This window comes from Podarcis gaigeae, assembly GCF_964106915.1.
Source record: "Podarcis gaigeae genome assembly, chromosome: 12".
In the NCBI taxonomy this organism is placed as follows: domain Eukaryota; kingdom Metazoa; phylum Chordata; class Lepidosauria; order Squamata; family Lacertidae; genus Podarcis; species Podarcis gaigeae.
In genome coordinates this window covers 7,536,279-7,559,984 of record NC_139688.1, presented here as the reverse complement: position 1 = coordinate 7,559,984, position 23,706 = coordinate 7,536,279, and the positions used below count along the sequence as shown (strand labels likewise).

The 23,706-nt window shown below is 46.4% G+C and overlaps 1 protein-coding gene across 1 annotated transcript in view; it reads left to right on the top strand.

Annotated features, from left to right (window-relative positions):
- The window catches only part of LOC310827797 (vasoactive intestinal polypeptide receptor-like), a 306,828-nt gene that overhangs the window by 98,497 nt on the left and 184,625 nt on the right, over positions 1 to 23,706 (top strand). Inside the window, exons 11-13 of the mRNA XM_083704248.1 lie at positions 4,816 to 4,948; positions 6,216 to 6,257; positions 11,190 to 13,401. Coding sequence (XP_083560374.1) covers positions 4,816 to 4,948; positions 6,216 to 6,257; positions 11,190 to 11,381 — 367 coding nt within the window. The 3' untranslated portion in view covers positions 11,382 to 13,401. The remainder of the gene's footprint in view (positions 1 to 4,815; positions 4,949 to 6,215; positions 6,258 to 11,189; positions 13,402 to 23,706) is intronic.

Sequence of the window (23,706 nt, the reverse complement as noted above, 5' to 3'; positions counted from 1 at the left end):
CCCGTCCTGCTTGTGGGTTTCGCCCAGGCATTTGGTGGCCCCTGTGAGAACAGGTCTGCTGGACCAGATGGGACCAAGGATCTTCTTACATTCACAACTTCACTTAATAACAAGTTTCCAGGAAGTGGAAGCCAAGACGGTTCTGTTCAGTTCTGGCACTTTGCTGGAAGCGCCAGGCTGATCTTAAGCCATCGCACCTGCAGAAATTAGAGTAAGCAGCTCCTGGAATCCATTGCCAGTTCCTGAAACGAGGACTTCGGGGAACTGCCGCGCTGAGTGTTTCCTTGCCAGGCTGCCGCTTGTGTTGTTCTGCTCCAGAGTCTTGGTACCAAGAATATTGGCAAGCAATGTGGGCTGTCTGAAGACAGCTCCTATTGCAAAAGAAAGAGACGCTTCATTTTGTCAGTTATCACAGAGACGAGTTAAGAGGCTCGCTACATTATTGCATCAGTAACAGTGTCCCCAAAACAGTCATACCTCGTTCTGCATTCCGCTCTTGTTACAGGTGCAGGTCCAATGAGGGCTTAATAATAATATATATAATAATAATAATTTATTATTTATACCCCACCCATCTGGCTGGGTTTCCCCAGGCAAGCTGGGCGGCTTCCAACAAAACATTAAAATACAATAGCCTATTAAACATTAAAAGCTTCCCTAAACAGGGCTGCCTTCAGATGTCTTCTAAAAGTTTGGTAGTTATTTTTCTCTTTGACATCTGGTGGGAGGGCGTTCCACAGGGCGGGTGCCACTACCAAGAAGGCCCTCTGCCTGGTTCCCTGTAACTTGGCTTCTCGCAATGAGGGAACTGCCAGAAGGCCCTCTGCACTGGACCTCAGTATCCGGGCATAACGATGGAGGTGGAGACGCTCCTTCAGGTATACTGGACCAAGGCCGTTTAGGGCTTTAAAGGTCAGCACCAACACTTTGAATTGCAGACTCCCAGAAGCCACACAGGGTGGGGCTGTGGGTTAAACCACAGAGCCTAGCACTTGCCGATCAGAAGGTCAGCAGTTCGAATCCCCGCAACGGGGTGAGCTCCCGTTGCTTGGTCCAGCTCCTGCCAACCTAGCAGTTCGAAAGCACGTCAAAGTGCAAGTAGATAAATAGGTACCGCTCTGGCGGGAAGGTAAACGGCGTTTCCATGCGCTGCTCTGGTTCGCCAGAAGCGGCTTAGTCATGCTGGCCACATGACCCGGAAGCTGTACGCACCTCCCTCGGCCAGTAAAGCGAGATAAGTGCCACAACCCCAGAGTCGGCCATGACTGGACCTAATGGTCAGGGGTCCCTTTACCTTAGGAGCCACACAGAGGGACCTAGAGGGCTGTATCCAGCCCCTCAGCCATTGTTTGAGCATCACGGTTGCATCTGAGCCCCAATCCCCGTGAACCTTTTCTGACAGCCTCAGTGCTACACTATTCTGCCCCCTCTGTCTTCTCTTACGCCCTGCTGAACATTTGCAGCTTCCTCTCATTTCCAATTCAAAATGTCCCTGCTCCAAGGAGCTCTGATTAAATCAGCATATGGAAAGATGTCCCCAATCAGGGCAGCGTCATAGTGGATTTGAATGCTGCTCTCTTGACAGAGCTCATCGGGAACTCTGCAAGTCTAACTAGACCAGCATTAGATATTCATCAGCCAAGCACCTTTACAAATTAAGTAGTGCTGGTGGAAGGAACTTGTCCTCAGCTAATCCTCAGGACTACAAATAATTCAGCCAGAGACAGAACAGAGGTGCATTCTCAGCCCCAGATCTGCCAGAATGACAAAAAAGAGGTGTTTTATGAAGGAGGGCTGGAGTCCGTTGACCGCAAGTAGCAAGAGATGGCGGAAGAATGGAATCATAGAATTGTAGGGCTGGAAGGGACCACAAAGGACATCTAGTCCAATCCCCTGCAATGCAGGAATCTTTTGCCCAGTGTGGTTCTCAAACCCATGACCCTGAGATTAAGGCATCCTAGGCCCTACCAACTGAGCTAAATGCAAAATATTGTGAAGTCACAACGCAAAGTACATTCATGGATGAGGAGCTAAATATGTGGCTGCCATTTTTCCGACACCCAGCCACATCCAGCATTAACTTGCAGTTAGTCTATTGTTTTTATAGCAGTCTTGGATAAAATGCTGTACCTCTGGGTGTAATAAGAGCATGAAAACTATATATATATATATATATATATATATATATATATATATATATATATCAGCTCCCTGCCCCGAAGAGCTTACAGTCAGCACCACTCCCCATCAAATGTTTTCTGTCTGTCATGACCTCATGATCTAGCTCTCCATCTTTGGGGGACTGAGACCATGGACTGAGAGGAGTTATCACTTTCATAATAATAATAATAATAATAATAATAATAATAATAATAATAATTTTTATTTATACCCCGCCCTCCCCAGCCAAGGCCGGGCTCAGGGCGGCTAACAAGCAAAAATAAAAACAAGTTGAATGAATACAACTTAAAAACAAGATTAAAATACAATTAAAATATTGAAACATTAAAATACTAAAATGCAGCCTCATCACAGGAGGAGAAAGGAAAAAGAAAAAAGAAAGAGGGCGAGGGAATCAAATTGGCTCCAAGCCAAAGGCCAGGTGGAACAACTCTGTCTTACAGGCCCTGCGGAAAGAAATCAGATCCTGCAGGGCCCTGGTCTCCTGAGACAGAGCGTTCCACCAGACTGGGGCCAGTGTTGAAAAAGCCCTGGCTCTGGTTGAGGCTAATCTAACTTCCTTAGGGCCCGGGACCACTAGGGTGTTGCTATTTATGGACCTTGAGGCTCTCTGTGATGTCCCCACTGCTCAAGGTACCCCAGGTCAAAGTGGTGCATGTTCTACTAGATCTCTCCCTGCCTACCTAAGGCGATCACATTGTCTTCCTCTGACTTAGAAGACTCCAGCCCAGAAGCTCCATCCAAGTCAGTGGCCGTTGAGGCAAGCTCTGTCCCTTTAGCTGACTAAACATTAGGAAGAACGTTCTGACAGTAAGTTCTGTTTGACAGTGGAACGAACTGCATCGGAAGGTGGTGGACTTTCCTTCCTTGGAGGTTTTTAAGCAGAGGTTGGATGGCCACCTGTCATGGATGCTCTAGCTGAGATCCCTGCATTGCAGTGGGTTGGACTAGATAACTCACTGGGTCCCTTCCATCTCTATGATTCTGGATGTGACTTCTCACTGAATATGGTGCCAACCCCCCTGGTGGAGTTGCAGTTCTTCTTAAGGCTCAGCCTGGGATTGCTTCTAGTTGGTGAGGTGTTCTGGGGCCAGACCGAAAGGCAGGTCTCTAGCCAGTGTGGTGTAGTGGTTAAGAGCGGTAGACTCGTAATCTGGTGAACCGGGTTTGCTTCCCCGCTCCTCCACATGCAGCTGCAGGGTGACCCTGGGCTAGTCACACTTCTCTGAAGTCTCTCAGCCCCACTCACCTCATAGAGTGTTTGTTGTGGGGGAGGAAGGGAAAGGAGATTGTTAGCTGCTTTGAGACTCCTTAGGGTAGTGATAAAGCCGGATATCAAATCCAAAATCATCTTCTTCTTCTTCTTCCACTCTGACTCTCTGGCCGCATCCCTTGCAGAAGGGGAATCTTTGTGGGAATGTTGTGGATAGTAGGAGAGGATATATTGATTAAATGTTATCCTGCCTCACTCACGCTAGTGAGCTGGTAGCAGAGTACATTCCCCTGAATATCGCAGGAAGCTAGCTGGTAGATTTGTTAGAATCTCTTGAGTTCAGCAATCCAGTCTGGCTTGTCCAGATTGGATTTGTTCCTGGTAAATTCCCCTTTAATTCCCTCTTAAAAAGAATAAAGACACAACAGTCTTCTCTTAAAAGTAATAAGAAGTTGACTTACGTTCAGTTCACAGTATGATCCCCAAGGCAGGCTTTAACAGGAGAGAGTGTGGGTTTATCCCGGGGATTGAGCCCATGTGCTGCTGGCTGAGGACCAGCAGACAGCATAAGAGCACCAGGAAGAGTCAAAAGAGAGAAGGGAGAAGGGAAGATGGCTGTGTGACTGGCCCTTTTGTAGGGTCTGCCAGGGTCACGTCCATCTACCTGGTCACATGCAGGGGCAGGATGCTCCAGGCCAGGTGTGACAGGAAGTCCTCCTGGCGGGAGTAACATGTCCCTGTGTGTCCACTCTGGGCAAACAGGAAATGTCATACTTGACTGCTACAGTGATGTCACATCCCACAATCTGATCCCAGGTTCATGTCAGCAGCAAGAGTGAAGTCACCCTTGGCGTGCTCACTTGCTAGAACAATTTTTTGCATTCAAATATGCTGTCATCTTAGGGATGCAGGTGGCACTGTGGTGTAAGCCACTGAGCCTCTTGGGCTTGCCGATCAGAAGATTGGTGGTTCGAATCCCCGCGACGGAGTGAGCTCCCGTTGTTCGGTCCCAGCTCCTGCCAACCTAGCAGTTCTAAAGCACGTCAAAGTGCAAGTAGATAAATAGGTACCACTCTGGTGGGAAGGTAAATGGCGTTTCCATGCACTGCTCTGGTTTGCCAGAAGCAGCTTAGTCATGTTGGCCACATGACCTGGAAAAATTGTCTGCGGACAAATGCCGGCTCCCTCGGCCAGTAAAGCGAGATGAGTGCCGCAACCTCAGAGTTGTTTGCGACTGGACTTAACTGTCAGGGGTCCCTTTACCTTTATGCTGTCATCTTACGTACAGTTTGATGTGCAGTCCATATGCTTGGACTGTGCATCATGATTTTTTATCGCTGGGCATGCAGATCAGCTCTAGATCTTCAGGTCTTCCTCCATCCTGTGCACCAATCCCTTTCTGTTCTTCTCCCTCCTGCCAGGAGACTTGCAAAATCCACCTTGCTGCTGATCCCGCTCTTCGGCATCCACTACACCATCTTCGCCCTCTTCCCCGACAAATCAAAGCTGCTGGAGATGAAACTGGTCTTCGAACTTGTTCTGGGATCCTTTCAGGTAAGCCACTTCCCCCTGCTGCAAGGCTGGATCTCACAGGAACGATCGCAATTTCATTCCTACTCCGCGTCTGTCCCTACCTGGACATTGGTGAGTTCCAAGGGTGCCTTTGGCTGTTTCCTGGACCACCTCCTTCTGCTTAGTGTGGCCTCAGTGTGGGACAGTGGCTTCCCAATGTCTTTATCAGCTTACTGTCTGCCACAGAACCATGACGCATTGCAGGGGATTCTGCGGCACAGTCTTCAGAAAGGCCTGTCTGGTCTAGCGACTCACTTACCATAGTGGTCAACCAAATGCCCATTATGGGAAACCCGTAAGCAGGACATGTGGGAAACTGGCTTATTGTTGCCCCATTTCTGGTGGTGCCCCCTAGACCAGTCTCTTGCAACTGTGCATTGGGGAAGAAGATGGTTAGCAGGATTGGTGATATGCGGAAGTGGGAGTTTTTTTGCATTATTTTCATGGAGGGGAATTTTTCACCATGCCTCTTGTGGAAGAGATCTCACCATTAGCAACAAAATAGCTTCTTCTTTATTCTAAGATATATTTTTTACTGCATCTGCATCAGCAGTTGTCATCCTGGCCGCCATTTTGTATCTCCCACAATGCCATAGCTGTCAACTTACGGATTTGAAAATAAGGGAGCAGCAGCCTCGAAAATAAAGGATCAGCAGCCAAAATAAGGGATCAACAATTACTTTGATAAAATACATATTTTGTTGCGTGCAAATGGCTTTAGATACCTATTAGGTCCATAAATCACCATATAGCATATATTCAACACAAAAAAGCAACAATTTGTTTTTGACAAAGCACAGCTAGACATAGAAAGGACCCCATTACCTTCAGTAGCTTATTTAAGGGACATCATCAATAAGGGACAGCAGCAGGACATGGCGCTGGGATAAGGGACTGTCCCGCCAAATAAGGGACACTTGACAGCTATGCACAATGCCCAAGATTGGATGTCTTTGTGGGTAATGCTGGGGTGATCCAGTAGAGATCCACTTAGAAAACTCCTGTTGTGCTTGTATTAAGCAAGAGATTCTGCTCTCTTCTTGACATGAAACTTTGACTTTTTTTGCTCTTTCTTTCTTGTCTGGGAAGAATTTGAACAGAATATTCCATTGGGGTTGATACAAACTTTTACCTAGCCTTTGGGATGTGGGGGTGAGGCTACACATTTAAATATGTCCTTAAAACAAAGACAATGGAATAAAAATCTATGTTGTCTCTTCTTTTCTATTCCCCCTTCCCCCTTTTCTAGGGCTTTGTGGTGGCTGTCTTGTACTGCTTCCTCAATGGAGAGGTAAGATCAGCCATGATATTTGCAAAGGGAACAAGCATTACTGGGGCTGCCAGGCGATTAAATAACGTTTAGTTCATTAATGACCTGCCTTTTTGCTGCTCCGCCAACTAATTCATCGATCAAATCTAATTGAATTTGCTCCTTATTCTTGCACCGCAATGCATAACGCAGAGCTTAACAAATTATGATGCACCGTTTAACAATGGAAAAATAAGTATTTCTCAGATGTTGGAACGAAATATACATCAGAGCCAAAGCCAAACTGAGGTCAGATATTCATCACTACAAGGGAATCCCCACCCCCAAAGAGCCGCTGAGACAAGTTGCAATGGCTCTCCAAACCTCTGAGGACTTTTAATAATTACTGCTGTCTTTTGATATGTGGTTCGTTTAAGAAATTTTAGTTTCACAGAACAAGGAACGTAGACAGAATGAGAGCAACATTGCCGTTGTTTCGTAAAAGCCCCTAGAATTTACTGGATGCTATACACAGATTTACATGACTCGGAAGTGTCTTCAGACAGCGCTGGCTCCCGGCCTCTTGAGCGAGATGAGTGCACAACCCTAGAGTCGGTCACAACTGGCCCTGATGGGCAGGGGTACCTTTACCTTTTATACACAGATTTAAAACAAAACAAGCCCATTCCTGTAGATTTATGATCTAAAAGGCACAGCAGAGAAGGAAAAAGGGAGTAGGAGGGAAGAGTAAAATAAGCAAACCCAGGCAGCAGTTCTTAAAGTCACATGAGCCCTTTTGGGTGTTCACTCCCAAGATTAAGAATTGCATGATGGAGAAGGAGGAGCTGCACCTGCTGGCCTCCACCCACCATACATTGGAGAGGCCTTCAATAGATAGATATTTCTGCTAAATGCAGAGGCTCCCCATGTGAACTGGAACTCAGGCCAGCTGTTCATTCAGGGTTCTATACGTTAAAGGAGACTTACCTGCATACGGCAGGTTCCCCTCTACTGACGTTCCTCCTAATGCATGAATATGGAGATGTTCAGTGGGGCAGGGCTGTCAGATGCTGCCCCAGCTTACCCCCTGTGCAATTATTATTATTATTATTATTATTATTATTATTATTATTATTATATTACCCCGCCCATCTGGCAGGGTTTCCCCAGGCACTCTCAGCATCTCCCAACAGAATATTAACACAATAAAACATCAAACATTAAAAACTTCCTTAAACAGGGCTGCCTTCAGATGTCTTCTAAACATCAGATACAGTGGTAGCTCGGGTTACAGATGCTTTGGGTTACAGACCCTTCAGGTTACAGATTCCACTAACCCAGAAATAGTACCTTGGGTTAAGAACTTTGCTTCAGGGTGAGAACAGAAATTGCGTGGCAGCAGCAGGAGGCTCCATTAGCTAAAGTGATGCTTCAGGTTAAGAACAGTTTCAGGTTAAGAACAGACCTCCAGAACGTATTAAGTTCTTAACCCAAGGTACCACTGTAGTTGTTTATTTCCTTGACATCTGATGGAAGGGCATTCCACAGGGCGGGTGCCACCACCGAGAAGGCCCTCTGCCTGGTTCCCTGTAACTTCGCTTCTCACAGAGAGAGGACTGCCAGAAGGCCCTCGGCGCTGGACCTCAGTGTCTGGGCTGAAAGATGGGGTTGAGATGCTCCTTCAGGTATACTGGGCCAAGGCCGTTTAGGGCTTTAAAGGTCAGCACCAACACTTTGAATTGTGCTCAGAAATGTACTGGGAGCCAATGTTGGTCTTTCAAGACCGGTGTTATATGGTTTCAGCGGCCACCCCTAGTCACCCGTCTAGCTGCCGCATTCTGGATTAATTGTGGTTTCCGAGTCACCTTCAATGGTAGCCCCACGTAAAGCGGGAGATAACTAGAGCATGCACCACTCTGGCGAGGCAGTTTGTGGGCAGGTAGGATCTCAGGCTGCATACCAGATGGAGACAGCTGCCCTGAACACAGAATTGACCTGCCCCTCCATGGACAGCTGTGAGTCCAGAATGACTCCCAGGTTGCGCACCTGGTCCTTCAGGGGCACAGTTACCCCATTCAGGACCAGGGAGTCCTCTGTTAGAATTCCTGCTCCATGATTGCAGTCATGGGACTTTTGTCTATCAAATGACAGTGTATGTTTTAACTCCACAGAGTGGGAAGTGACGGAGACAGGATGTTTGTGTTACTGTGTTCCGTGAAGTTGGACTATTGTCCTTTGTTCTTTTTCTCTTTGCTGTCTGATGCTAGAGAGAGAGGGAGCCATGTTGCAGTGCTCTGTGTGTGGAGATTAGCCAAAATGCTGAGTTGCTGAGGTCTGTTACGCAAGCTGCGAAGACTCTGCAGATCCCTAAGTGTGCCGATGTCTGTTGGCATCGGTCGCTGTGATGTTCAGGGAGAAGAAAGCTTTTGAAGCTCCTGAACGATCGACCAAGAGGGAGGGAACATGCCAGTCAGGCATGTGTCTCTGCCAGGGTCCTACTTGAGAGTAGGACGAGCTCCTGACATACTCCACACCTGCCTGTCCCCTGTCCCCCCAAAACTTCAATTCTTAACTGTTTGAGTGAATACCCCAATAGGGTTTATTGTGCTTAAAGTTAGCATCTTGAATGGAAACTGTTCAGAAGAGGGGATGAGCCACATGGCAGCTGCTCCCTCAACTGAACTGTTAGGTTGGGCACTGCTATGCCATTTCCCCTTCTGCTTCAAATAATCCTTTGGGTGTTTTAAACCCCCTCTCTTAATGAATACTCTCCATCATTGAGCAAGTTCCCCTGCCTTTACTCCATGGCTTAAGAGGTCTCTACTTCTATCCTGCCCTTTGTCTGAAGGCCCCAGGGCAAGTTACGGCAATAGGCAAATAAAAGAATCAATAATAAAAGAGAGATTTAGAACCAGCAAATAAAAGAGAGATTTAAAACCAGCAAAATAATAGATTTTTTTTAAAAAAAAGAAATACCTGTCAGTTTTCTGCAGTCTACATTTGAAAGCCAGGCAGAAGACTGCAGAAAACTAATAGGTAGTCTTTTAAAAAAACACCATTATTTTGCTGGTTTTAAATCTCTCTTTTATTATTGATGGTTTTATTTACCTATTGCTGTAACTTGCCCTGGAGCCTTCCGACGAAGGGCAGGATATATTTAGAAGGGAGGAAAGAAGGAAAGTAAGTAATGTAGAAAAAGAAAGAAGAAAAGAGTGGGTGGGGGAGAATGAAAAAGGAAAAAAGAGGGAATGAGAGGGGGGGAGAGAGGAAGGAAGGAAGGAAGGAAGGAAGGAAGGAAGGAAGGAAGGAAGGAAGGAAGGGCTGGAGATTTAGAGAAAGACAGATATTTTGGGTGGTGAAATGCAATTTGTGGTAAGCAAGATTCACATGGCTGCAAAATGCAGCAAGGATTTTCATCATCCCCATGATGAATGCAATTGCAGTCATGCCTTGGAAGTCAAACGGAATCTGTTCCAGAAGTCCATTCGACTTCCAAAACATTCAGAAACCAAAGCGCAGCTTCTGATTGTCTTCAGAAGTCTCATCGGACATTTGGCTTCCAAAAATAGTTCGCAAACCACATAAGTGGAAGGACTTGCAAGTACTAAATTGGCTTAGGATTTAAGTATGTTGAATTGTATAATACTATGGATTGAGATTATGATGTAAAGAAAGGAAGTTAGTAATTTGAACTAGTTAATTATATTAGAAAGTGAATATTGGAAAATTGCTAAAATGAGATTTAATGAAAATCAGTTAGGAAGGATACGAGGAAGTCATTTAATAATGGAAATCAATTTGGATTTTTGATTGGAAGAAATCTTATATGTTTGTTTGTTCTTTTTATATGTTTTGTTTTTCGTGTTGTGTTGTATTTGTTATAAATTTGGAAAATTAATTTTAAAAAAAATGGGGATGAATAGTTCACAAACCGGAACAGTCACTTCCGGGTTTGTGGTGTTCAGGAGCCAAAACATTCAAGAACTAAGCTGTTCAAAAACCAAGGTACAGCTGTATTTGTTTTATCAATTGCATTTATATCCCACCTTTTTCTGCAAGGAGCTCAAGGAGCAACAATCCTGTGAGGTAGGTTAAGCTGAGAGGCAGCAACTGGCCCCCAAGGTCACCCAGTGACCTTCATGGGTGATTGGGGACTCGAACCCTGGTATTCCAAGTCCTGGTCCAGCCCTTGACCCACCACACCACCCTGGCTCTCAGCCTAGAAGAGCTCCACTGTAGCCTCTCAGACCTTTCACATTGGTTAGGTCTGCGTTGCTCCCAGAAGGGAGGAAGGAGTCATTCAGACACCGAGGTTGGGTCAGAGAAAGAGATTATTATTTCTGCTTTCCGGAGCAGCAGAAAGGCACTGCATGATCAGTTCACAGCAAGCACCCTGAAAAAGAAGTTACATACAGTATATATCCCCTTTAGCCCCCCCTTTCCCCCCCTCCCCAGGAATCCAGCCTCATGAGTTTGTACACATAAGTTGACATCCTTGAGCATAAACAGATATTCCTGTTCCTGTGTGCTTATCTTGGGGCAAGAAGGTCACCCAACTATAGGGGTACTCCTGGCGCTGTCTCCGGGAGCAGGGGCTGACAGCTTGTCTTGCAAGGTCTGTGCGTCAGAGTGGTGAGGCCCCAGATCTGCCATCCCGTCTCCACTCAGAACTGACAAGGCCATCCATCATTAAGCCTTCATGGACTGATAAAGGAGACGGCTTTGTTTGCACAGCTGGGTCCTGTTTTATACAGCTCAAGTTAATGGATTTTAGCTAATGGATCCTTGAAAAAGGAATTTGGGAGTTATTGGGGGCTGGTTCAGGTAGCTGCACATTCAGGTTTGGGAGCTGCACATTCAGGTTTGGGTAACCTGTCCCTTCACCACGAAGCACATCCAAAAATCCACTAGACCTCCTTCTTTCTCCCTTCCCCAGTTCATCTGCCCTCTCCCTCTCCTTGCTCCCTTCTTTAGGTCCAAGCCGAGCTGAAGCGGAAGTGGCGAAGGTGGCACATGGAGAGGTTCCTGGGCTCTGACATGAAATATCACCACCCCTCCATGGGCAGCAACGGGACCAACTTCAGCACCCAAATCTCCATGCTGACCAAGTGCAGCCCCAAGAGCAGGCGCTGCTCTAGCTTCCAAGCCGACTTGTCTCTGGTTTGAGACCCAGACGCGAATGACCAAGGGACCAAATGGGTGGGGCACAAAGCAATGGGAGAGGAAAGATGATACCAGCCAGGACCTTGGATTAAGAGTGACAGGTGTGAAGTTGTGTGTGTGCATTCATTTTTTTAAGACAGAACACTCTTCTGTCAACCAAAGCAAGACAAAACACTGGAATAGCGGAAGGATGAGAAGAAGCCTGATTGGGTGGTGGAGTCTCCCTTTGGTTCTTCTCAAGTCTTTAAGTTCTGGGTGTTGTTGGAGCGCTTGTGAATGCAGCGGAATCTCAGTGCATGGTGGATAAGAAAGAGCCCGCCTTTGCAGCTCTCAACCAACAGATGCAGAATGAGCCAATGGGGGAAAGGAGCAGGTGTGGTGACCTCATCTGCCAAGATCTTTCATGGGAGAGAAGGAATCATTTGATCAGAGAGATACTCCCTGGGCGTGACGCAGCCGACTAAGCCTCTGTCTCCGGATAAACTTCAGAAGCCAAAAGACCATCTCAACTCCAGAGACAGCATGGGGTCATCCTGAATGCTCTGTTGGTTATATATCGGAAGCTTTAACTGGGTCCCCAAAGGCACTCCTGGAAAAGGTTGTCTTCTATTCTGTTTGGGGGAGGAAACCATCGGTCCAGGAAGTGCAATAATTGACAACTCTGATGGGCAGAAACTCTTCAGGGTCTCAGCAAGAGGCTTCTGGGCTTTGCTGCCTAGGGGCACTTTCAACTAGAGATACCAGGGATTGATTTTCTGCATGCAGAACACATGCGCTCCCAGTAAGCTGTGACCCCTCCTGAAGTGACAAGCAGTGGTTTGCACGCTGCTTTTGAATCAGCTACATCTCATGCGCTCTCTCCCCACCTTCAACCATCAAGCAATCCCTCCCATCAAAAAACAGAAAGGAGAGATGTTCCATTTCTGGGTGTTGGGAGCATCTGCTGGTTGGAGAAAACACAATTCACCAGGTTCTTTGACTTGGGATGGGTGAATAATATGCCCTTCCTAACTAGGCTTGTGCTTTCCAGGCTGGGTGGTGACATCCCCAGGGGGTCTTCTGAGCAGCTTGGACAGGGCGACTCCACTGCCAGGGTCTGTTGACGCATACCCAGATGCTACAAGCTGGTGGAAGGACCTCTGTTTTCATGTTACCTCCATTGTTGATATTGCAAACCCTGTAAGGATGTGGATTCTGAAAAGGACAGAAAGCGTGCAAGGGGGAATGAGACTTGTGCGCTCTTGATAACTCATGGACTCTCAGTTCAGGAGCCTGTTATGTGTGTGGTTCAGATGGAGAGCAGGGAGAAGACCAACTTGTTTGATGTTCATCCTGCCCTTGGCTGCTTCCCCTTGAGGTGCCAGAGTCTTTAATTCCGCCCTCTTGTAAATATTCCGGAACTTTCTGGGCCTGCTCTTCAGAGAGCAGCACAGACTGTGTGTGCACAGAAGCCCTCCCTCTTTCCACCGACGACCATTCCTCAGTGTGACGATGCTCACCATCTCCTCTTGGCCAGTGCAGACACGGAGCCTGCCTTGTTCCTTACGAACTTTGATCGCGTGTTATTTATTTTGCCAGACTTGGAACTGTAAATAGTTTGGATCCTTAGCCTTTCAATGGTTCATCTTGAAGGTGTCTCTTTTTTCCCATTTCAAAATGGTGGGGGTGGGAGAGGGAGGGAGGAAGAATCTCTTCATTTGTGGCTGCCATTGCGTTGAGGAAATAATAAACCGGTAAGGGGGGGAAAGTGCTGTGCTTAAACTCTACTTATAGGAAAGTGGGAACCAGACTCTTCCCAGTACAGTGGTACCTCGGGTTACAAACGCTTCAGGTAACAGACGCTTCAGGTGACAGACTCCTCTAACCCCGAAATAGTACCTCAGGTTAAGAACTTTGCTTCAGGATGAGAACAGAAATTGTGCTCCAGCAGCAGAAGGCCCCATTAGCTAAAGTGGTACCTCAGGTTAAGAACAGTTTCAGGTTAAGGATGGACCTCCGGAACGAATTAAGTTCTTAACCCGAGGTACCACTGTACGGCTACTGCAAAGCATTTATGTACTAGCAACTTCATACCCAGCCTTGCTGAGGAATTCCAAGAAACTAAAAAATTGGTATGACTTTGAAAGGTTCGCTCCACCATCTTGATTCAAAATGGCGCCCAACTCACTTCCCCATCTATGGGAAATGAGAGGAGAGCCTTCTGTTGATATACCAAGAGCAGGAATGGGGGATTTTATTCAGCCTGGGGGGCAATTTTCTTTCATGGGTGACCTTCCAGGGTGGGTGAGGCCAGAGGTGGCAGTAGGTGGAACAACTGGCATGATTCCTAGCTTTGTACAGTAAAAGGCAGGAGCTTCGACATACACCTGGACCCATCACTCTGTCCTTTACGCCACCCAGACAAGCAAGGTACCCTATCAGTGTCCAAGGACACGTTCAGGCATGCCAAAAGCACAGTGAGAAGTGGAAGAACTGGACCAGTTTGAGGTGTGGACTGGGGATAGGGGATGCAGACTGGAAAGGGCCAGAGAAGGAGAACTGGAGGGCCACATTATGCTTCTCGCTCATCACTAGATGCTTGGGGGGGGGAATCAACTCATCATTTAAGAAAAGAAAAAGAGCTTCCATGAGATGTTTATAGGGGACTCAGAAATAAATCCCATTTCAGTGGCACAGCCCCTAGAGAGGCTGCAGCAGGGCTGTGTTGTTTTCAAAAGAAAAATAATAATTATCTTATTTTATTATTTTTTAATAATTTTTTATTGGGAATTTTATTTACAACGTAACATAAACCCCCCACCCTCTCAATACCGAAATCCACCCTCATTAAACGGGAAGATAACATACAATAAGCATAACATACAACAAGACAAACAGCCAAATAAAAGACGATAAAAGTTATAATTAGAAAAATCTTAATAATTATTCGTAAAGGAAACAGCTTAGAAGAAGTAAATAAGGAGGCCAGATACAGGATAAAGGAAGTCAAAAGAAGAAGAAGAAGAACCCATCTCTAACCCTTTGCCTGATTAAGAATTTATACCAAGGGGCCCAGTTTCTAAGGCACTAAAGTCAATAAAATCCAAGAAAAGAAACAAGGATCATCTTCTGCAGATGAACAGGTGGCAGCTGCCTCCGCCTGCTTTAGTTAATCTCCTTTTGCTGCTAACCCATGGAGCTGAAAGTTCATCTCTGGCAGTGAAAACAGTGTACCTCAAGGCTGTGGCAAAACTCTCTTCTTTGGATCCCATTGGGCATGGCTAAATCACCAAACAAACCCCTGTTTTGCAAAGAGAACATCAACAATGTCTAGGCAACACAATGACCATATACTTACGTAATATACAATCTTCATAGAATTCCTTCATAATCATAAAAAGTTCAAAAGGAAATCTTTATTCTCAAAGTCTCTGAAAATCTTTAAATGAAGCAAGGCACCAAACTTTGTACGGTGGAAGGCAAGCTGCGAATTGATATAAATGAAAATATCAAAATACATTATTACATGAGCACTGTTCCACAGCATTTGATATTTTCATTTATATACATTCATTTGAAATAAGATGGGTTTATGAAGCATTCTATATCCACCCACCAAGGTGACAAAGAACTCTACGAAACAGTAGTCAATATCTGGAATTACCGTTCAGTGTTGGACATCATTGTTGATTACACAAAGCTTCACAGCTTGTCTCCCACCGTACTATGTTTGGCACTCCTGTCTTCCACTGCCTCCCGCAGTTTGGTCAAACTCATGCTGGTAGCTTCGAGAACACTGCCCAACCATCTCGTCCTCTGTCGTCCCCTTCTCCTTGTGCCCTTCATCTTTCCCAGCATCAGGGTCTTTTCCAGGGAGTCTTCTCTTCTCATGAGGTGGCCAAAGTATTGGAGCCTCAGCTTCACGATCTGTCCTTCCAGTGAGCACTCAGGACTGATTTCCTTCAGAATGGATCGGTTTGATCTTTTTGCAGTCCATGGGACTCTCAAGAGTCCCCTCCAGCACCATAATTCAAAAGCACCAATTCTTTGGCGATCAGCCTTCTTTATAGTCCAGCTCTCACTTCCATACATCACTACTGGGGAAACCATAGCTTTAACTATACGGACCTTGTTAGGTAGGTTCACCTTAAATGCAAAGTGAACTAATTCATCCCCATCCCTGCTGTATGGCTCATCTTGTTTTGCCACCTGAGGCAAGATGGAAATGGCTGTCTCCTCCCCTCCCAGCACCCCAACCCACTCACAACCACTTCCACAGCTGGAACACCCCGTCTCTCGCTGAAATCAACAGGACCTGGGGCATTCTGCAAAGTGTTGCTGCTTGGAAGCCGAGGGTCAAAGCCATGCCCCAGACCACCTTCCTCTCAGCAGCAAAAGGGGGTTCTGCTGGCAGTGGGGCTGATTCTGACAGGCAAACCTAGGGGGGTGCTCTCTAATGTCCTGCAAATAACCTGTCTGATGCCTCCCGCTATAGCAGGCATGTCCAAAGTCTGTTTCGGGGCCTGGTTTTGACCTTTAAAGCCCTTTGCGGCCTAGGACCCTCGTACCTACGGGACCGCCTCTCCTGGTATGCCCCACGGAGGACCTTAAGGTCCACAAATGACAACACTTTGGAGGTCCCAGGTCGCAAGGTGGTTAGATTGGTCTCAACTAGTGCTAGGGCCTTTTCAGTACTGGCCCCAACTTGGTGGAACGCTCTATCACAGGAGACCAGGGCCCTGCAGGACTTGATATCTTTCCGCAGGGTCTGCAAGACGGAGCTGTTCCGCCTGGCCTTTGGTTTGGACTCAGTCTGACCCTTATGTTTCCCTCCCCTTATGGTTTTGATGAGGCTGCATTTTAAATTGCATTTTAACCTGTATTTTAAATTGGTGTTTATTCCCCCCCCCCTATTATGTTTTTTCTGTAATTTTACTGTTGTTAGCTGCTCTCAGCCCAGTTCTGGCCAGGAAGGGTGGGGTATAAATAAAATTTATTATTATTATTATTATTATTATTATTATTATTATTATTATCATTATCATTATTCCAACCCGATGGTTGATTTAATCCAGCCCCTGTGGCAGTATATCCTGGGGTAAAATCCTAAATCAGTAACTCCAGTCCTGAAAAAAAGCTCTACAACTTTGTTTGACGCATGTTCAGTTCTTCAAATCTGGCCCTCTTTGAAAAAAGTTTGGGCACCCCTGCGCTATAGCCATCCCTGAATTAAAGCAGCATGCATTCTCTAGCCAGCTGAAAATTGGCTTGTATTTGCTAAATTCCTCAAGGTTATTCATCTATAATGGGTTTGGAATGTGCATTGCTATTTGCTTTCTGTTTTAAGTTCCTTGAATCTGCAACATACAATGCGAGCGGCTCAATTGGCTCCTGGTGATTTAGAATGGTTTCTCATTGCTTCCAATGCGCTACCCATCTCGCTGCATTGGCCATGACCTATTTAGCATGAAACGAGGTGCTTCAAATCAGATCGCTATTGGCAGTAAGAAATGTCACACGTCTCCAGCAGGCTGCACTGGAAGGCAATTTGGACTTCCACGTGAGCTAACGAAAGAGGCAAAAATTGGGGCAGATTCCTTGCTGCAACTTTTGAGGAGACTTCGGGGAGGAGGGTCACTTTTTCACAACAACCTTGCAACAAGGTGCTGGTTTGGGCCGCTGGTGGTCTAAATCAGGAGCAGCAGACTTCAAACTCGGGCCATACCCATCGCTGACTCTTGATTTGCACCCTGAGTGTTCCTGCCAGGCTGGGAATAGGTCCGCAAACTCTGATCCTGTGTCACGGAAATGACAGGCAGAGCAGGTCATTCACAGGTCTGAGAGAGAGAGAGGCAGAGCAGAGCCATTGTGGCTGGTAGAAGAAGAAGAGTTTGGATTTGATATCCCGCTTTATCACTACCCGAAGGAGTCTCAAAGCAGCTAACAATCTCCTTTCCCTTCCTCTACCACAACAAACACTCTGTGAGGTGAGGGGGGCTGAGAGGCTTCAGAGAAGTGTGACTAGCCCAAGGTCACCCAACAGCTGCATGTGGAGGAGCGGGGAAGCGAACCCGGTTCACCAGATTACGAGTCCACCGCTCTTAACCACTACACCACGCTGGCTCTCACTGGTAGCCATTGATTGCCTTGTCCGTCAGGAAGCTAAATCCTCTTTTAAAGCCATTTAGGTTGTCTCTTGGAGGAGCAAGTTCTTGTCAGGAATTCAGTCTACACTCAGGTAGGACCCTAGTAGAGACACATGCCCGACTGGCATGTTCTCTCCCTCCTGGTCAATGGTTCGGGAGCTTCAAAAGCTTTCTTCAGCCCGAACATCACAACGACCGATGCCAACCGACACTGGCACACTTAGGGATCTGCAGAGTTTGCGCATCATGCACGTGACAGACCTCAGCAACTCAGCATTTTGGCTAATCTACTTTATTTACATATAAACACACACGGAGCACTGCAACATGGCTCCCTCTCTCTCTAGCATCAGACAGCAAAGAGGAAAAGAAATAAGGACAATAGTCCCACTTCACAGAACACAGTAACACAAACATCCTGCCTCTGTCACTTCCCACTCTGTGGAGTCAAAACATGCACCATCATGTGATGGACAACGATCCCATGACTGCAATCATGGAGCAGGAATTCTAACAGTTTGCCATGAAGAAACCCTTTATTTTCTCTGTCCTGACTCTTCCAATCTTCAGTTTTGTTGAATGCCCATTGTTCTTGTGTTAGGAGAGAGGAAGGAGCTTTTCTCTCTATCTGCTTCCTCCACATAATTGTATAAGCTTCTGTCATGTCACCCTTTACTCGCCATCTTTCTAACTGACAACGCTGCCTCCAACAGTGGCGATAAAACACAGCCATTGTAGCCACTGGGAGCCTAAAGAGGTAAAGGTAAAGGGACCCCTGACAATTAAATCCAGTCGTGAACGACTCTGGCGTTGCGGCGCTCATCTCGCTTTACAGGCCAAGGGAGCCGGTGTTTGTCTGCTTCCGCAGGCAGTTTTTCCGGGTCATGTGGCCAGCATGACTGAGCCGCTTCTGGTGAAACCAGAGCAGCATACGGAAACAGAAACTGAAAGCCTATAGCTCCACAAATTACAGTCATACCTCGGGTTAAATGTGCTTCAGGTTGAGCACTTTCAGCTTGCACTCCGTGGCAACCTGAAAGTAATGGAACACGTTACTTCCGGGTTTTGCCACTCGCGCATGTGCAGACGGTCAAAATGACGTCACACGCATGCGCAGAAGTGGCGAATCGCCACCCGTGCATGTGCAGACGCACAAACGAGGGTTGCGTTCGCTTCTGGATGTGAACGGGGCTCCAGAACGGATCCTGCTCATATCCAGAGGTACCACTGTAGTCTACTCTTCTTTTTAAGTCATCCAGGTTGGTGGCCCTCACTGCCTCGTGGAGTTCCATAGTTTAACTTGGCACTGCACAGAAGGCAGCTTCTTAGATGGCAGCACAGAACGTTAAGGCAATTCCAGCTTCCTCTGCACTGGGTAACTCCATCAAACAGTTCCCCGTGAGCAAATATGATTAAGGGGAAAATGCTTCTCACTAATGAGAAGCGTCATTACATTGGCTCCCAGCAGCTGCATCCCAGATTCCCGCAGAGTGCCATTTCATTCATGCTTCAAAGGGTGACAATTAAGTGGTCTCCTGGGGTATTGAGGTTCTCAAAACAGAGCCCTGAGAACACCAGCTTGGCTGATGGGAACGTCTCTACCTGTTGGTCAGTAGCGAATGTGCGACCTTGAGTGCTGGCCTGCTGTGTCAATTTGTATTCCTCCAAGCCTCCGTCTCTGACCACTGAGTGACCCTCTAATAGAAGGAGATTGCCAAAATCACTGGCTCCTAGGGGTCTCCTGCCCAGCTGTCCCGCTGCCCCTTGCCGCTTTAAATCTGCAAAGTTGCTGTAGAGACAAGCTTAGAAGCCAGCTTCAATCACTGGGCATTTTTAACACCCAATTGGCACCCGCTGGGAGTTTTGCAAGTCGAGCTTCATGCAAAGGGCAGAACAACAGAAAGGGAATTTCTTCTGTAGTTTAAAGGCAAGAGGCAGTGAACCCTATTATTATTATTGCGACTATTATTAGCACTTATGAATCACTTCCTGTGAGGCATTTTAAAGCAAATCACAACAGAATAACAGCCTATATAAAACAATCACATCTATAAAAACCATTAAAATAATGGCATATATAAAAACAGTTTAAGAACAATAATGCAATAAATACAACAATTGCATATAGAAAATTAATTTCAAAAACAAGCAGAGGCCAAGTGTGACAAGTTTCTCCAGTTTGAAGGATAGTTACTAGTTCCCTGTGAAGATGGATGGATTGTTTATCCACTCTGGGAACTGTAGGTCTGTGAGGGGAATAGTGGTCTAAAAACACTCATCAACCTTAACGAACTACAGTTCCCAGAATCCTTTGGAGGAAGTTTAATGTGGTATCATAGTGCTTTAAATGTATAGTGTGATCTCTGAATGTGGGGAGGGAAAGAGTTATTCATTTGCACACTGCTCATCTAAATTCATTCTTCAGGCGTTTTTTTTTTTTTCTTGTTTTTAATAAAAGGATAACTTCCCATGTAAACAAGGGTGGGCAACCTGCAATCCTCAACCGAATTTCATGCAGCCCTCAATCTAATGTTCATGTGGGGAAGAGAGGAAAAATTTGGACAGGGGCTAGCAGAAGGAGAGAAAAGGGTTTGGCTCCATACACCTTGGTCCCCAGCTCTACCCATGGCCAGTACATGGCCCCCAAGTAAAATTCCCTGAGTGAATGTGGCCCTCAGCAATGGGGAGGCAGGGTTTTCCTTCCCCATTGTAAAGATAACCCTAAGTAAAGGAACCTAAGTTTTGATCCATTTCTATCACAAGTTGTCCATGGGGTTTTCTTGGCAGGCATACTGGAGTGGCTTGCCGGTTCCTGCTCCAGGTGGATCATGTTTGGTCAAAACTCTCCACTATGACCTGTCCATCTTGGGTGCCCTACTCGGCATAGTTCATAGCTTCTCTGAGTTATTCAAGCTCCTTCGCCACAGCAAGGCAGTGATCCATGAAGGGGACTGCAAGAAGACCAAACCTATCCATTCTGAAGGAAATCAGCCCTGAGTGCTCACTGGAAGGACAGATCCTGAAGCTGAGGCTCCAATACTTTGGCCACCTCACGAGAAGAGAAGACTCCCTGGAAAAGACCCTGATGTTGGGAAAGATGGAGGGCACAAGGAGAAGGGGACGACAGAGGACGAGATGGTTGGACAGTGTTCTCGAAGCTACCAGCATGAGTTTGACCAAACTGCGGGAGGCAGTGGAAGACAGGAGTGCCTGGCGTGCTCTGGTCCAGGGGGTCACGAAGAGTCGGACACGACTAAACAACTAAACAACATCATCACAAGTTGATAAGATGATGTCTTTTGTTGCTATAACCCCCTCGCAATTTACAAGACAAACGGTCCTTGGACTTTCTGACACTCCTTTATTTATTTTTTATTTATTTTTGCTTACCGCATCTTCTGGCTGAGTCACTCAAAGACGTTGCACAGATTGTGAGAACTCCTGACCCCAACCTTTCCTTGCCTGGCTGGTTTTCTTCGCTCCTCCCTTCCCACCAAGAACTGAGGAGTCTCGAGCACATTGCCATGAAGATTCACCTTTCCCGGGTCATTTCTTGCTAACAGCAACATCTCTCAGCCATTTGGGGCTTGGTTGCTGAAGAAAGTTGGTAAATGCTATGCTTTGCAGGGGCAAAGATTTGGCATTTTAGGGAGACCATCGACAGGCTTTTCGCCATGAAAACCTTTAAAGAATGCTCACAACGGCTCGTGAATCAGCCTGGGTGGGGTTTGGAACTCTCTGCTGTTTCTAAAGATGTCCAGTAACCTTTGAAAAATATACTAGAAAAAGACTGGATGTGGCCTCCTATCGAGGCCAAAGAAATGAGAGCTTTGTTGATGTTTTCCAGACCTGAGAAGTTTTAGCTTTTAAAATGTCGAGCAGAAGACAGACTCAAACCGGAGGCCAGAAGGCAGGAATGTTGACTTTGTGTTGTTCATTCTGGATCTCTGGGAGCTGTGGGTTCTCACCATTGTAGAATCACATCTCATCATCAGCTGCAGGAGTTGCAGAATAGGAACTTAGGAACTGACCCATCAGAGGACCTTTTTCATATGCCTCCTCCATGAGAGGTCCAGAGGGTGGCAACACAAGAACTGGCCTGTTCTGCATTGGCTTCCCATTGGTGGAATGCTCTCCCCAGGGAAGCCCGCCTGGTGCCTTCATTTTATAATTTTAGGTGTCAGGTGAAAACTGTCAGGAGTTCAGCCTGCACTCAAGTAGGACCCTGGCAGAGACACATGCCCGAATGGCATGTTCTCTCCCTCCTGGTTGATCATTCGGGAGCTTCATATGCTTTCTTCAGCCCAAACATCACATTGACTGATGCCAACAGACATCGGCACACTTAGGGATCCACAGAGTTTGCGCATCATGCACGTGACAGACCTCAGTAACTCAGCATTTTGGCTAATCTACTTTATTTACATATAAACACACACGGAGCACTGCAACATGGCTCCCTCTCTAGCATCAAAGAGGAAAAGAACAAAGGACAATAGTCCCACTTCACGGAACACAGAAATGCAAACATCCTGTCTCCGTCACTTCCCACTCTGTGGAGTCAAAACATATACCGTCATGTGAAAGACAACAATCCCATGACTGCAATCACGGAGCAGGAATTCTAACATTCCTCTTTAACCAGGCCTTTGGCCGAATGACATCCTGTATCCTTTTTAATTGGGGGGAGGTGTTATTGGTTTGGTTTGTTCTTGTTTTTATTATTTACTTTGTGTTTTTTATCTTGTATCTTCATGCTGTGAACTGCCCTGAGGTCTTCAGATGAAGGATGGCATGCAAATTTAATAAAAAATAAAATAAAATAACACAGGAAGCTTTCTGCCAGGGCGTGGAGAATCCTTCCCCCCCCCCCCCTTCGGTAACTTCACAGACAAGAATTAACGAGCAGCTTATATTTTATAGTCCTTTTTATTCAGTCATGTGGTTGCAAGCAAAATTCCACACCTCTCCCACAAGGAGAGCAGTTGGCTACTCTAACTCCTCCTCCCCCTTCCATCTCCTGCAAGATCCTGAACACCTACGGGAAGTTCCTTCTCCTCCTTTCTGCATTCTTTGTTCTCTAATATGGACGGACTTCCTACTTCTTAGGGAGGGAGGGTCCCGTAAACTCTCTAATGACGTCTCTGCTGGCTGTTCCCTCCATCCTGTTTCTCTTTTCAATTTCCCATAAATAAGCAGAGACATCACCTTGCCAACAAAGGTCCATATAGTGAAAGCTATGGTGAGGTATGGAAGTGAGAGATGGACCATAAAGAAGGCTGATCGCCGAAGAATTGATGCTTCTGAATTATGGAGCTGGAGGAGACTCTTGAGAGTCCCATGGACTGCAAGAAGATCAAACCTCTCCATTCTTAAGGAAATCAGCCCTGAGTGCTCACTGGAAGGACAGATCATGAAGCTGAGGCTCCAAGACTTTGGCCACCTCATAAGAAGAGAAGACTCCCTGGAAAAGACCCTGATGTTGGGAAAGATGGAGGGCACAAGGAGAAGGGGACGACAGAGGACGAGATGGTGGGAAAGTGTTCTTGAAGCTACCAGCCTGAGTTTGGCCAAACTGCAGGAGGCAGTGGAAGACAGGAGTGCCTGGCGTGCTCTGGTCCAGGGGGTCACAAAGAGTCGGACACGATTAAACAACAACAGGTCATTCCTGCCTGAGCTGTTCAGTGTCTGTGTCTCTCTCTGCTCTTGAAATCACTGGATCTGGGGGGGGGGGCACACAAATCTTCCCCCTCCTGCTCCTCTTCAGAGAGGAGCTGATCTTCCCACTCCTCTGATTCAGACCATTCCCTGGCACTTTCTTACACTGTTGGTCCACCTAGCTCAAAACTGTAAACACTGGCAGCAGCTCCTCCAATGTTTTTGACAGAGAACACACTCATTCCCACCTGGAGGTGGAGGGACTGAACCTGAGACCTTTTACATGTGAAGCTGAAACACTGCAACTGAGCTGAAGTCCTTCCCCATACATACATACATACATACATAATTTTATTCGTAGGTTGCCTTTCCATAGCTCAAATCATGCTCAACGTGGCCTATAACCTGGAGGGGGGGGGGGGAAGACATAACCACAACATAACAAAAGAAGTCACGACCAATAAAGAAAACATGGTACACAGCCAAATTAAATAATTTCCATATAAACCATAAGATATAAAATAAAGATGCAAAAGATTAATATC